The sequence below is a fragment of the Carcharodon carcharias genome, chromosome 17 (assembly GCF_017639515.1).
Source record: "Carcharodon carcharias isolate sCarCar2 chromosome 17, sCarCar2.pri, whole genome shotgun sequence".
Taxonomy (NCBI): domain Eukaryota; kingdom Metazoa; phylum Chordata; class Chondrichthyes; order Lamniformes; family Lamnidae; genus Carcharodon; species Carcharodon carcharias.
Window position 1 is genome coordinate 116,827,584 of NC_054483.1, and position 12,801 is coordinate 116,840,384.

The window sequence follows — 12,801 nt, forward strand, 5'->3', positions numbered from 1 at the left end:
TCAGGCGGTCAGTCACAATGAAATAGTTACACCCGTGCCATTCACACAAGACTGCAACAAAACAGTGGCCGTGTTAAAGCTTTATTTTAATTCAGTGTTTTTCAACTTATGCAGTTACAGAAAGGTTGGCTCCAATAATTGCACTGATGGCGTCAGAGAACAGTACACTGCCAAACAGCATCAGTGCTCCAACAGGGCTCCACGGGGTCTACACCTCGTCACCAGCAACGGCAGACTGGCCACCAGGTCGGAACAGAACATTACCTTCATCGTGCACTTAGAGGAGGTGAGCTTTCCTTTGAGAATGTCACACGGGGCACCTGCAGTGATTTTTCCTGGTGTCCAAAAAATCCAAACCAAGGGGGCCACTGCCTTAAATTTAGAGCTGGGGTCATTCGGGATTGACGTGAGAAAGCCCTTCATCAGGAAAAAAAAATGGCAATGGAAATCTGGAACACTCTCCCTCCAAAAAGCTGTTGAGTCTTGGGATCAATTCAAAATAACGGAGATTCATATATTTTTTGATTAAAAAAAGGTGTACTATGGATTGTGGAACCAAGGCGGGTAAATGGGGTTAAGATAGAAATCAGCCATAATCTAGTTGAATGACAGAGCAGGCTTGAAGGGCTGAGCGGCCTACTCTTTTTATAACGCTCTTTTGTCAATACCAACTGCGTGTGCTATTCGCAAGAAAGAAGAGCGAGAAAAAAACAATTTGTATGAAATAATTAATCATCATTAGTCATCAGCAACAGCTTCCAATATTAATCTGTGCAGTTTTGACCAAGTCACAAGGGAGGCTTTAGTCTATGTGAAAGATTGCAATAGCCAGTATTTCAAGTAGAACTTGTGAATAAGGTTCCATCACCTTTTCTAATTTTTCACCACAACCTCTCTCATCCGTCTTTTCTTCGTGCAAGTGAAAAATTTATTCATAAAAGGAGCTTTAAAATGAAAAATGGAATGCTTTGCTTCCTTTTTTAAATGCCTTAAAGATAATTAACCACTTCAATATCTGGCCTTTGGCATCCTTTAGCTTTCAATCCTTTGCCTCCATTTCTAGATATTATTTAAAGGTAACTGCATTTTCGGTTTTGTTGGTGAAACCATCCCACAAATGTAAACAGGGCACATTAGGTTATTTTGACAGCCCCTCCGCCTGCAATCTCTACTGCTGAGCAATGTCACCTCCAAGTAACATACTGTCCCTGACTCGGACAGCTATCATCATTCCTTCATTGTCACTTCATCAGCATCCTGGAATTTCCTACTTAACACTGTGGTGGGAGCACAAGAAAACCCACCTGGACAAGCCTCATAACTCACAGCCACATCCAGAATTAGAAACAATGGAACAACAGAAGCAGAAAACACAGAGATTCCTTCATAATAATTATCGAGAAAGGAATGAGTAATGTAATAATTTAGTTCCCTGATGCTCAGGCTGCCCTTTCATTACAGTAATTGGAGCAGAAAATTTGATTGATGCATTGATAGGAAGAGACATCAGGTATGTTGTCATCAGCCTACTAAGTAGCTGCTTCCCCAAGCTGAATATTTTGCTTACTTGTAGCCAATACAATGATCCTTTGTTTGAGCCAATGAACAGCTGAATGGGAGCCAGAATTATAAAATGCGCCGAGATATCCAGACAAACTCTATTCTGTAAGAGTATGAGTTGGAGTGTAGAACCAGAAAATAATTAGTTACTTGGTTTCTGTGCTTGTTCCTTTAAGCACTGCAGAACTGAAATGACAGCCCATAACTGTTCAGGGAGAAGAACTGATTGTGGCTGTCGATTCATCTGAAGATGTCCTGTCCATTGGAGACTGCAAAATTTAGTTTTGCCAACCCAAAAGTTCATCCTGATTTTTTTTCACCCCATGATTCGTTTCTTCCCTTGAAGACTGTAACTCATTCAGGGTTTTGTCCTCCCTTACCTTGACTAAGTGGCCCATCCTTCATGTGAATCAAGTGAGTCTTGACAGTCACTTGCAAAAGAGGTTCTATGACGATATTTCAAAGGCATCGACTCTGGAAGATATTGTATTAGGAAGAATATAAAAGCATACAGGGAAAAGACAGGGAAAATAGAATGACAGTAGATTGCACCCACTGAAGAGTGGGCACTGGTGCGAACAGATGTGGGTGAAAGAATGACTTGCATTTGTATAGCACTTTTCTCAACCACAGAATGCCCCAAAGCATTTTACAGCCAATCAAATGCCTTTGAACTGTAGTCACTATTGTAGTATAGGAAACGCAGCAGCCAATTTGCACACAGCAAGCTCCCTGAAGCAGCAATGTGATCATGCAGATAATGTGTTTTTTGAGATATTGATTGTAGGACAACAATTGGTTAGGACACAGAAACAACTCCCCTTCCTTGAAATAGTTTCATGGGATCTTTTATGTCCACATGGGAGAGCAGGCGAGGCCTTGGTTTAATGTCTCATCCAAAAGGCATCACCTTCGGCAGTGCAGTACTAGAGTGTCTCCCTTGATTTTGTGCTCAAGTGCTGGAGTGGGACTTGAACCCATCTGATTCAGAGGCAAGAGTGCCCCCACACTGAGCTGCAGCAACAGTTAATGATGTATTAGATGGGTGCCTTCTGTGAATCTCTCTTTGATTCTGTGTCAGAAGGCTGTTCCCCTTTAATTTCGAAAATATGATTTTCAAACTTTCAACTGACTGGAAATCTTACAGGTTGAAATAAGACAGAACAAACTACTTAAAAATGCAAGGCCACCTTTCAAGGTGAAGGTGAAAAACAAAAGAAGGACTCTTGGGGGAGTGCGAAGGGACTGACATTTCCTATAATTTAGAGACAGATTGAAACTCGTCACTGTCTAAGGAAGAGACATTAAAATGCAACGAGCTGGATATTGAAACAATAGCTGCCACAGACAGACCCACTCAAAACCCCTTGGAAATACACAATGGGTGAAGTATAACTGTAGCCACTGCAAAGAGATTGCAAGAAAGTTTTCAGCAGAGAAAACAGGCTGAAAGCTGGGTTCTCTCTCTCTCTCTTTCTTGGAACAAGTATGTTATCCAGTTCAGAAGCCAATTTTCCTGGAAATCTGCCAGCGAACCAAGATCTCGCAGTAATTGCAACACCACCTATATCTGACCACATCCACAAAACCAGCTAATCCAAATCAGCCACAATGTTTAAAAACTCTATACACCTCAAGGACAAGTAAAGGGCACGTAACTCTTTTTTTTTTAACCTTTTTTTTATTGGACACTAACTCCCCTTATTTTTGATACCTGTGTGTGTGTGTCTGTGTGTGTGTGTGTGTGTGTGTGTGTGTGTGTGAGATGTCACGTTTTTATCATGTTTTCCCTTGGGTTTAGTGGTTAATAAATTTCCTCTTTCTCTGACCTAAGAAAACCCTGTTTGATTGGCTCCTTATTCTCACGGTTTAAACAGTTAAATACATTCTGATTTGGAAAAGACATATCCTCATGGGAAAGTAACTTAAATCTTTATTTTGATCAACCGAGGAGTCCGAATAGAGGGGAACCAGTTCACCCCGCCTCTCACTTGGTCATAACCTCTGTCCTGAGTAAGAGCGGGAGCAGGGAATTTCAGGGTTGCTGCCAAGCTTGTCGTGCTGCTCATCTGACATTCATATGGGCATTTTACAGTTGAGGCAACTGGACAGTGACAGAGGCAGGACTATTGGGCTTAACCTCTTCCCTTTCTGAGCCTGCGGGCACCCCTTGCTCAAGATGGGATCGGCTTCCAGGGACCAGATTCAACTTGGGACTGTCCTGCTCAGTATGATTCGATGCTTTTATACATTGGGCCTTCAGAAGGCTATCTATTTCATCCAGTTGAAGTTCACCATAGGATTATTTTAGCTCTTGACAGTAGCAGCTGTTGCGGTCAATACCAACGCTATGGTATAATTAAAATATAATGATATATGGATGCACTGCAGGATTAAGTATTGTGATTTAATCATGAGAGGCCTGTCAGGAAGAAATAAGTTAAATGCAATGTTTTGCAGGACATGTCCGTGAACATCAAGCAGTTTTATGGTATCTGAATACTGGGTCTGTTATACTCTCAAAACACATCACAAACTATATTATGATATAAATTGTGGAGTCCCTGGGGGGGGCCATTATATTCCATTTTGTAAATGTACTTTTTCCTCTCGGTATGTGGTGATAGACAGCAGGAATCTACAATGGCACCACATGGCATGAGTTGAAGTGTTATTGTGATTTCAGTGTCAGTGATAATTTGTTTTACTTCTTTTCACATTGCTAGGGAGCTAGTGTCAGCGGTGGTTCAGTGGATTGCATTCCTACCTCTGAATTGGAAGGTTGTGGGTTCAAGTTCCACACAGAGATTTGAGATTAATGTCTATGCTGGCACTTCAGTACAGGGAGGGGGGTGGTGCTGCACTGCCTTTTGGACAAGTTATTGATACTGAGGCCCGGGTCTATACTCTCAGGTTGACATTGCACTATTTGAAAACAGAGTAGGGAAGTTCTCCCTGGCATCCTGCCCCAATATTTATCCCTCAGCCAACATCAATGAAAAGAAGGATTATCTGGTCATTATCACATTACTGTTTATGACAGCGTGCTGTGTGCAAAATTGACTGCTGCATTTCTGACATGATAGCAGCGAGTACACTTCATAAGCATGTAGTTGATGGCAAAAGTGCTTTGGGGTACCCTGAAGTCATGAAAAGTGCTAAATAAATGCAAGTCTTTCTTACTGATTTTATAAAACAAGCTATTTTTGAATAGTCAATTTCCCCTAATTCCTCTTTCAACAAGGCTTTGTCCCAAAGCTCCAAGCACAAGCACGTTCCTCTTATTTCTTAAGTCATTACATCTATTTCCTCCCTTTCTCATATCCTCATTGGGTTGAAATCAAGATCATCATAGTCTCCAGCTCTAACTTTAGGTGGGTACAATAGTCTAGTGGTTATGATATTGTTTCAGCATTGCAGGAAACACATGTTCACATTCAACAATGGCAACTTGTGACATTGAATTCAATAAATCTGGTCATCTGGCATCAGGATAATGAGTGCTAAAGCAATGTTGCAAAACCCCAACTTGTTCACTAATATCCCTCAAGGAAGGCAGCCTGCCATTCCTATGTGAATACATGTAAGTGTTTCCTATCAAGTGGATCACTCTTAATGCTCAGAGGACAACTAGTGAATGGGTAATAAATATTATCTAGCCCCCAGCAACCAAGAAGAAATAATGATCGAAAAGCTAAAAAAAAGTATTTATCTTCCCCCTGCCCAAATCTAAAATCTTTAAAAGTCAATCATGATACAGCTTAATCACTGTTTCTAGGTGTATTTTGCCTTCTGTCTTACCCTTTTGAGCCATGGTGGTATTTCATGCACCTTATGGTCCTCACCTACATTTTTTTTAACAACACCAATCTATCATATTTCAAAGTTGTTTGGGGTAGGGTGCTGTACTTTTGACACTAGTTGGTGGAAATAATGAGCGTTACGGGATTTTCTCTGGCTGTGTAAGGTTTGTAGTCTTCAAAATAAAGAAGGAAGCTCATGTAGAAATAGTTAAGTAGTGTGACATCTTTGAAAGAAGAAGTAAGATTTACTTTTATGTAGTGCCTCTAGTGACCTCAGGATATCCCAAAGCGCTTTACAGCAAATTAAGTACTTTCCCTTTGGAGTGTAGTTGCTGCTGTTTGGGTCCATCGCACTACAAAATGTCATTGCTTCCTGTGGGGAAATTGCACCAAGCTACATGGGATGTCCATAAACCAGCAGCCTAACTTGTCCAAACAAATCAACTTACAATCGAGAGTCTCTCCAAACAGCTGGATCTCCTGTTGATAGCTAATCTATATTTTAAATGGAGCCTGAAACAGTAATAGGAAACATGAGCCACACTCTTTGAGCCATTGTGCTGTGAGATTATAGCAGTTTTATTTTTAAATCATCTTCTTAAACTCTTCTCCCCGTCTCCTCCACCCCCTCGTCCAACGATAAGCGCAAGGAACTCATGGGTTTCTTTGTCACTGAGACTGAGACCAACCATTCAGCTGATTCTGCTGCTTCCCTTCCTTTCCCTGCTTTGCCAGCCAAGCTTCCTCCAAGATTCGCTCCCTCCCATAGAGACAAACATGCATCTTTCTCTAGTTTCTCTCTGATCTCCTCTCATGCCCTTTCCAAGCGCACCTTGTTCACGAGACCAACCTCTTGCTCCCTCAACTCTATTCCCACTAATTAACCACACAACTTCCGTTCCTGGCTCCCATGTTAACTGATATTGATTAACTATTCTGTCTCCTCAGGGCCTGCCCCTCTCTCCTGCAAATCTGCCCTCTCCTCAGAAAAAAAAACATTTTACCCCTCCACCTTCGTTAATTACCACCCCCCACCCCCCCCATCTCCAACTTCCTTTTCCTCACCAAAGCCCTTGAGCATACTTTTGCCTCTCAACTCTGTCCCCTCTTTCCCAGAACATCATGCTTGGCTCCCTCCAAGCAGGATTCCACCCCTTCCACAGCTCTTATCAAAGTCCCAAATGACGTCCTCTGTGTTTGTGATCACATCCTTGTCGTTTTTTTAACCTGGCCTTTGACATGGTTGACTACACCATCGTCTTCCAAAGCCTTTCCGCCATTGTGCTGGGTGGGACTGCACTCGCCTGGTTCAGTTCCTTTGTAACCAGCCATAGCCAGAACAACATCTGCACTGGCTTCTCTTCCCACTCCTATACAGTTACCTTTGGAGCGTTCCAAGGATCTGTTCTTGGTTCCTTTATATTTTTCCATTTGTATGCTGCCCCCTGGTGACATCGTACGAAAACACAGCAACAGTTATCACAAGTCGAGAAACAACACCCAGCTCTAACTCACCATCACCTCCCTTGACCCCTCCACGGTTTGTCTGACATCCAGTACTGGAGGAGCAGAAACTTCCTCCAACTAAGTATTGCAAAGATCAAAGCCCTTATCTTCAGTCCCTCCACAAATTCCATTCTTAATTCCCTGGCCACTGACCTCATCCCTCTCCTTGGCAACTGTCTATGGATGAACCAGGCTGTTAGCAATCTCTGTGTCATATTTGGCCCTGGGATGAGCTTCCAACCACATATCCGTGCCATCGTTAAGACCACACCTCTGTAACATCACCCATCTCCACCCCTACCTTAGTTCATCCTCTTCTTATCTATGCCTCGAGACTTGATTATGCCAATGCAGTTCTGGCCAGTCTCACATGTTCTAACTCCAAGAAACCTGAGGTCATCCAAAACTCTGCTGCCAATGTCCTCACTCAAACCAAGTCCCATTCACCCCTCACCCCGTGCTCGCTGACATGTATGCCTCCCAGAGCAACAGCTCGATTTTAAAATTGTCATCCTTGTTTTCAAATCTCTCCAGGGCCTCATCTCTTCCCCCCTCCCCCCCCCCACCCCCACCTCTGTAATTTCCTCCAGCCCCTCAACCTTCCAAGATCTCTAGCTTCTCCAATTCTGGCCTCTTGCGCATCCCCTATTTTAATCACTCCACATTGGTGGCTGTGCCTTCAACCGTTTAGGCCCTAAGCTACAGACCTCCCTCCAAAACCTTTAAGCTGGTCCTTACCAGTCCTTAACACCTTACCGCTTTCACCAATTTGACCTAATATCCCCTTCCTTAGCTCATTGTCAAATTTTGCTGTGAAGTGCCTTGGAATGTTTTATTGCATTGAAGGCACTAAATGAATCTAAGTTGTTGTCTTACATTTAATATATAATGAATGGAGATGAAGATAAAACTAAGCCCAGCAGGTGAATCTGCAGACCTGTAATCTGCTCCTCAGGGACTCATTTTGGCACATCCCAACTTCATTTAATCTATATACTGAAGTCCTGAGCCTGAGATAAGCAAGCAATTTATCTTCTGTTATGCAGCTGGCTTTTGAATAGAGCTTCGATAAGCAATTGAAGTGTATTGGATCCATTCCTGAATTTGGAGGAGGAGTAGATGGTAGAAATTGTTATTGCAAAACCAATGACTATGCCTCAAGCAGCATAGCTAACTCAAAGCACATAAAGCATTTAAATTACCTTCCGGTACACAAAATGAGAACATTCCTGGGTCGGAAAAGATGTTCTGCAGTGATATTTCAAATGATTTTACCTTCACTGCTCCCCTGACAGATTATTAAAATTTCTTCAGCAAATACGTTTTTCCAGTATTTGTTACAAACATACTTTGGATCAATTTCCATTTAGGTCCCCTGGTTCTAATTTCCTGACTTAATTTATAGTAATTATCTGGATTCACTGTATTAAAAAGGTGAAAGTATCTAAAATTCTTGCATTAGCATGTGGCAGCAACACTGTTCTTCAATGTATTTGTTTCTCCTGGGCCTTGTGAGGGACTACAAGATTGTAGGAAATCTGCACCAAATTTGAAAAAAAAAACACTGCAAAGCTAATTAATAAATTAATTATCTAAGTAGAGATGGCTGGGCAGGTGATGTGCTGTAGCTGTATGATGTGAGAGCAGGCAGATCCCATTGCGAGCCGCAGTGACCACATCTGCAGCAAGTGTTGGTTGCTGGAGGAACTCCGGCTCAGAATTCTTTAGCCCGAGAATGGTCAGAATGTGGAAAACGAGGAGTCATTGTGGCAATAGGAGAGGTGTTTATCATGGGAAGCTAGATAAACACAGTAGGGACGAAGGAATAAAATGTTATGCTGTTAGAATTAGATGAAGAGGATTGGGATGGGGTTAGTGCAGGACATAAACACCAGCATGGACAGGTTGGGCCGAATGGCTGTAAACTCTGTGTAACAATTTGCAAATGAAGTGTTTACCGATTTGCAATCCATCACATACTTTGCTGATATAAAAACCGAAAGTGCTGGGAAAACTCAACAGATCTGGCAGCATCTGTGGGGACAGAATCAGAGTCGAATGTGACTTCTTCAGAACTCATTTTTTGCCGCCCTTTTTTACGTTATGCAGTAGCTTTCCCCAATAGATTGGCCGGGTGGTTAACAGTGAGGTTGAGTGTCTTGGGCTACAGGAAGTTAGAGACGGGATGGTCAAATGGGCAGGTAAGTGGCAGATGAAAAGTGTGAGGTGATACACTTTGGAAGGAGTAATTTGACAAGGAAGTATTCAATGAGCAGCATGGCACTAGGAAGTTCTGAGGAACAAAGGGACCTTGGTGTGTGTGTCCATAGATCTCTGAAGGCGTAGGGTCATGTTAGTGGGGTGGTGAAAAAGGCATATGGGACACTTGCCTTTATCAATCGAGGCATAGATTACAAAAGTTGGGAGGTCATGTTGGAGTTATACAGAACCTTAGCCACAGCTGGAGTACTGTGTGCAGTTCTGGTCGTCACATTATAGGAAGGATGTGATTGTGCTGGAGGGGGTTTGGAGGAGATTCACCAGGATGTTGCCTGGGATGAATCATTTAAGTTATCAAGAGAGTCTAGATAGACTTGGGTTGTTTTTGTTGGAGTAGAGAAGACTGAGGGGCAACCTGATCGAGGTGTACAAGATTATGAGGGGCATGGACAGGGTGGATAGGGAGCAGCTGTTCCCCTTAGTTAAAGGGTCAGTCACAAGGAGGGATAAGTTCAAGGTGAGGGGCAGGAGGTTTAGGGGGGATGTGAGGAAAAACTTTTTTACCCAGAGGGTGGTGACGGTCTGGAATGCGCTGCCTGGGAGGGTGGTGGAGGCGGGTTGCCTCACATCCTTTAAAAAGTACCTGGATGAGCACTTGGAACTTCATAACATTCAAGGCTGTGGGCCAAGTGCTGGTAAATGGGATTAGGTAGGTAGGTCAGGTGTTTTTCACATGTCGGTGCAGACTCAATGGGCCGAAGGGCCTCTTCTACACTGAGATTCTGTGAGTAGTTTACCTGACTTCTGAAGATACTTCCTAACCCTTTTCCATTTTTGGAATTTTCAAATTATCTCTTTCAAATAATTTTATCTTTTCCACAAACTCCCTGCTGAAAAACCCTGCAGCTCAGATATTACTAGCTTTATGAATTCCTTCTCTGTGAAGATAAAAATATTTTAATGGTTGCACCAGCCGAACCCAAGTTCTTTGTCTTTAATTCCTAAGAAGGCTGCCTGTCCAGCGCTCCCAGCTACTGGGCAGCTCCTGTTTATGTGGACTGTCTGGGAAAAGGAACGTTTGTAAAGGAAAACTTTGCAGAGCTATGGGGGTAGAGCGGGCGAGCATGACTAATTGAATAGCCCTTTCAAAGATCAGGCACAGACATGATCCCTTATTGGCCGTGGGAGTTTACATGGCCTCTGGAGGATCTAGCCAGTGTTGTATCTGACCCAGTCGTGCTTAACATTGCCCCTGGGTGCCATAAATAGCAATAGACACGATGGCCTCCCTCTGTGCTGCCGTGTTCTGTGAACTGCATCAGAAGTTCCACAAGTCAGTCAATAAAAAAAAGTTTCATATAGAACTTTTTTTCTTTTCTTTGTAAAGTGCACAAAGAATAATGATGAGTGGTCAGGTGTTATCACATGCTGTGATCAGGAATGATTGATCATGCCCATAGCATTTGCCAATTGCACTGTCTTTGGGCAGAACTGCTCTGTCACAGAGCCACTGTCCATTCCATCCTTTATTCAATGTTATCTGGCTGTCGTTTGATAAAGCCCTGCATAAATACATCAAATCACTGCTCAGTTTTCCCTACCAGAACCATCCGTGTGTGTTGGGTCTGGACTAGGGTGGGAATGGTCATCTAGAAGTTGAGTGTCTTCATATCTCCTTTGACACAACTACAAGTGGAGTGGAACGCCTGAGGTGCTGGCTGTAGCTAAGGGTGGTGCATCCCGCAAGGCATCAAAACAGTCGCTGACTAAAGTCACCAAGAAGCCGCCCAAGAAGCACAGGAAATCTTGCAAGCAAAGCTATTCCACCTGCGTGTTCAGGGTGCTGACCCAGGTCCACCCTTCCAAACAGGATCTCTACCAAGGCCATGGGGGTTACGAATCCCTTTATTGTCGACATTTTTGAGCACATCGCCTCCGAGGCCTCGCACCTCACTCGGTACAACAAGGACTACACCATCTCGGCCAGGGAGACCCAGAGAACCGTCCGCCTCATGCTGCCAGGGGAACTGGTCAAACACACCGTCTCCGCAGGCGTCACCAAACACACCAACTCCGTTTCATTTGATCATTCTAAAGATTAGAAGGTTGCCAATAAAGAGGAACTAAGTGCCTCTTTTGAAAGGGACACCGTTCGTATACTGTAGCAAAGAACACCTCAAACCTTTACCGGCTAAACAGATTAAAGTGACATTCCCAACAGTGATGATGCACTCCAGTCCCTGCAGTGCCCACTGCTTGCAAAAGGCCCAAAACTTACTTACAGAGACTGCATGTTCCCTTTCCAAGGATACCCGGGTGTGGACATAATCACAAAACAGAAGCAGCAGTTGAGCCAAATGACCCCCTTGACTGCCCACTGCTTGGGTCTGTTGATGGCTACCTTGGCCAGGCCCAGCTAGGAGTAGTCCCACATGGAGTTCCTCCGATCTACTCCCTCCCCTCCACATTGGGTGTGTAACATTTACTCCATATGATTTGTTGGGATCCGTTTCAATTGTCTGAGCGGATCAGAAAGGAATTTTCCAGATTATTTCTTCCCTTATTGGCCATGGGAGTTTACATGGCCTCTGGAGGATCTAGCCAGTGTTGTATCTGACCCAGGAGTGCTTAACATTGCCCCTGGGTGCCCTAAAGAGCGAAATGTTCCACTCTTCAGCTCTGGCATGCTCTATACTTACTAGAAAACATTAAAACCATTGAAATAACTCTTTCAAGTGTTTATTAAATAATTGAAGCAAATTAAGGATAATGGAAAATTCAAGTTTCAAAACTTAAAATCTGACAACTTGTCGCTCTAATTCCTAAACTACCAATTGCAAATTTTAGGGGAAATAGACTGTTAGGCTGCATCTGTTGGAATTTTATTTTCAACGCTACTTGATGCATTGAAGGGTGATCTCCTAATTGCAATCATATTGCTTTGATTCAAAACAGTTTTGTATTTGCATCACTCCAATGGCGATGTGATGGTGTGTGGCCAGTCGCATCTTACATTATTTAACAACTAAAATGACAGTGCAAGGACAAACTAAACAGCTGTTAAAGCATGCCTGTAGCTTGAGAATACAGTTGTGTTTTTGGGATGATATTTGTGAACGATATTGAAGTTAGGGGAGACCTTCCATCATCACTCAGAGCTGACTGTGCATGTTTCTCCTTGTGTCTTCTCCCCTCTTCTCTCCTCCTAATTTCCTTCTCCTGCTCCATATCTACTTTCACCTAGAGGTCTACACCACAGATAAAGGCCTTTTGGCCCATCGAGTCTGCGCCAGTCAAACAAGTACCTAACTGTTCTAATCCCATTTTCCAGCACTAGCCTTGTATGCCATGGTGTCGCAAGTGCACATCCAAATTCTTCTTAAATGTTATGAGGGTTTCTGCCTCTATCACCCTTTCAGACAGTGAGTTCCAGATTCCCACCTCCCTCTGGGTGAAAAATTTCTTCGTCACATCCCCTCTAAACCTCCTTCCCCTTACCTTAAATCTATGCCCCCTGGTTATTGATCCCTCCACCAAGGGGAAAAGTTCCATTCTGTCTACCTTAACTATACCCCTCATAATTTTATACGCCTCAATCATGTCCCCCCTCAATCTCCTCTGCTCCAGGGAAAATAACCCCAGTCTACCCAATCCAATGCCACTTGCTCCTCTTTCCTCTTCAACTACCACCTTCTTGACCCTGTTCTCTTCC

General features: G+C 43.3%; 1 protein-coding gene across 1 annotated transcript in view; it reads left to right on the plus strand.

Annotated features, from left to right (window-relative positions):
* LOC121289704 (VPS10 domain-containing receptor SorCS1-like) overlaps positions 1-12,801 on the plus strand; it is a 409,049-nt gene that overhangs the window by 342,318 nt on the left and 53,930 nt on the right. The window contains exon 28 of the mRNA XM_041209328.1: positions 115-286. Coding sequence (XP_041065262.1) covers positions 115-286 — 172 coding nt within the window. The remainder of the gene's footprint in view (positions 1-114; positions 287-12,801) is intronic.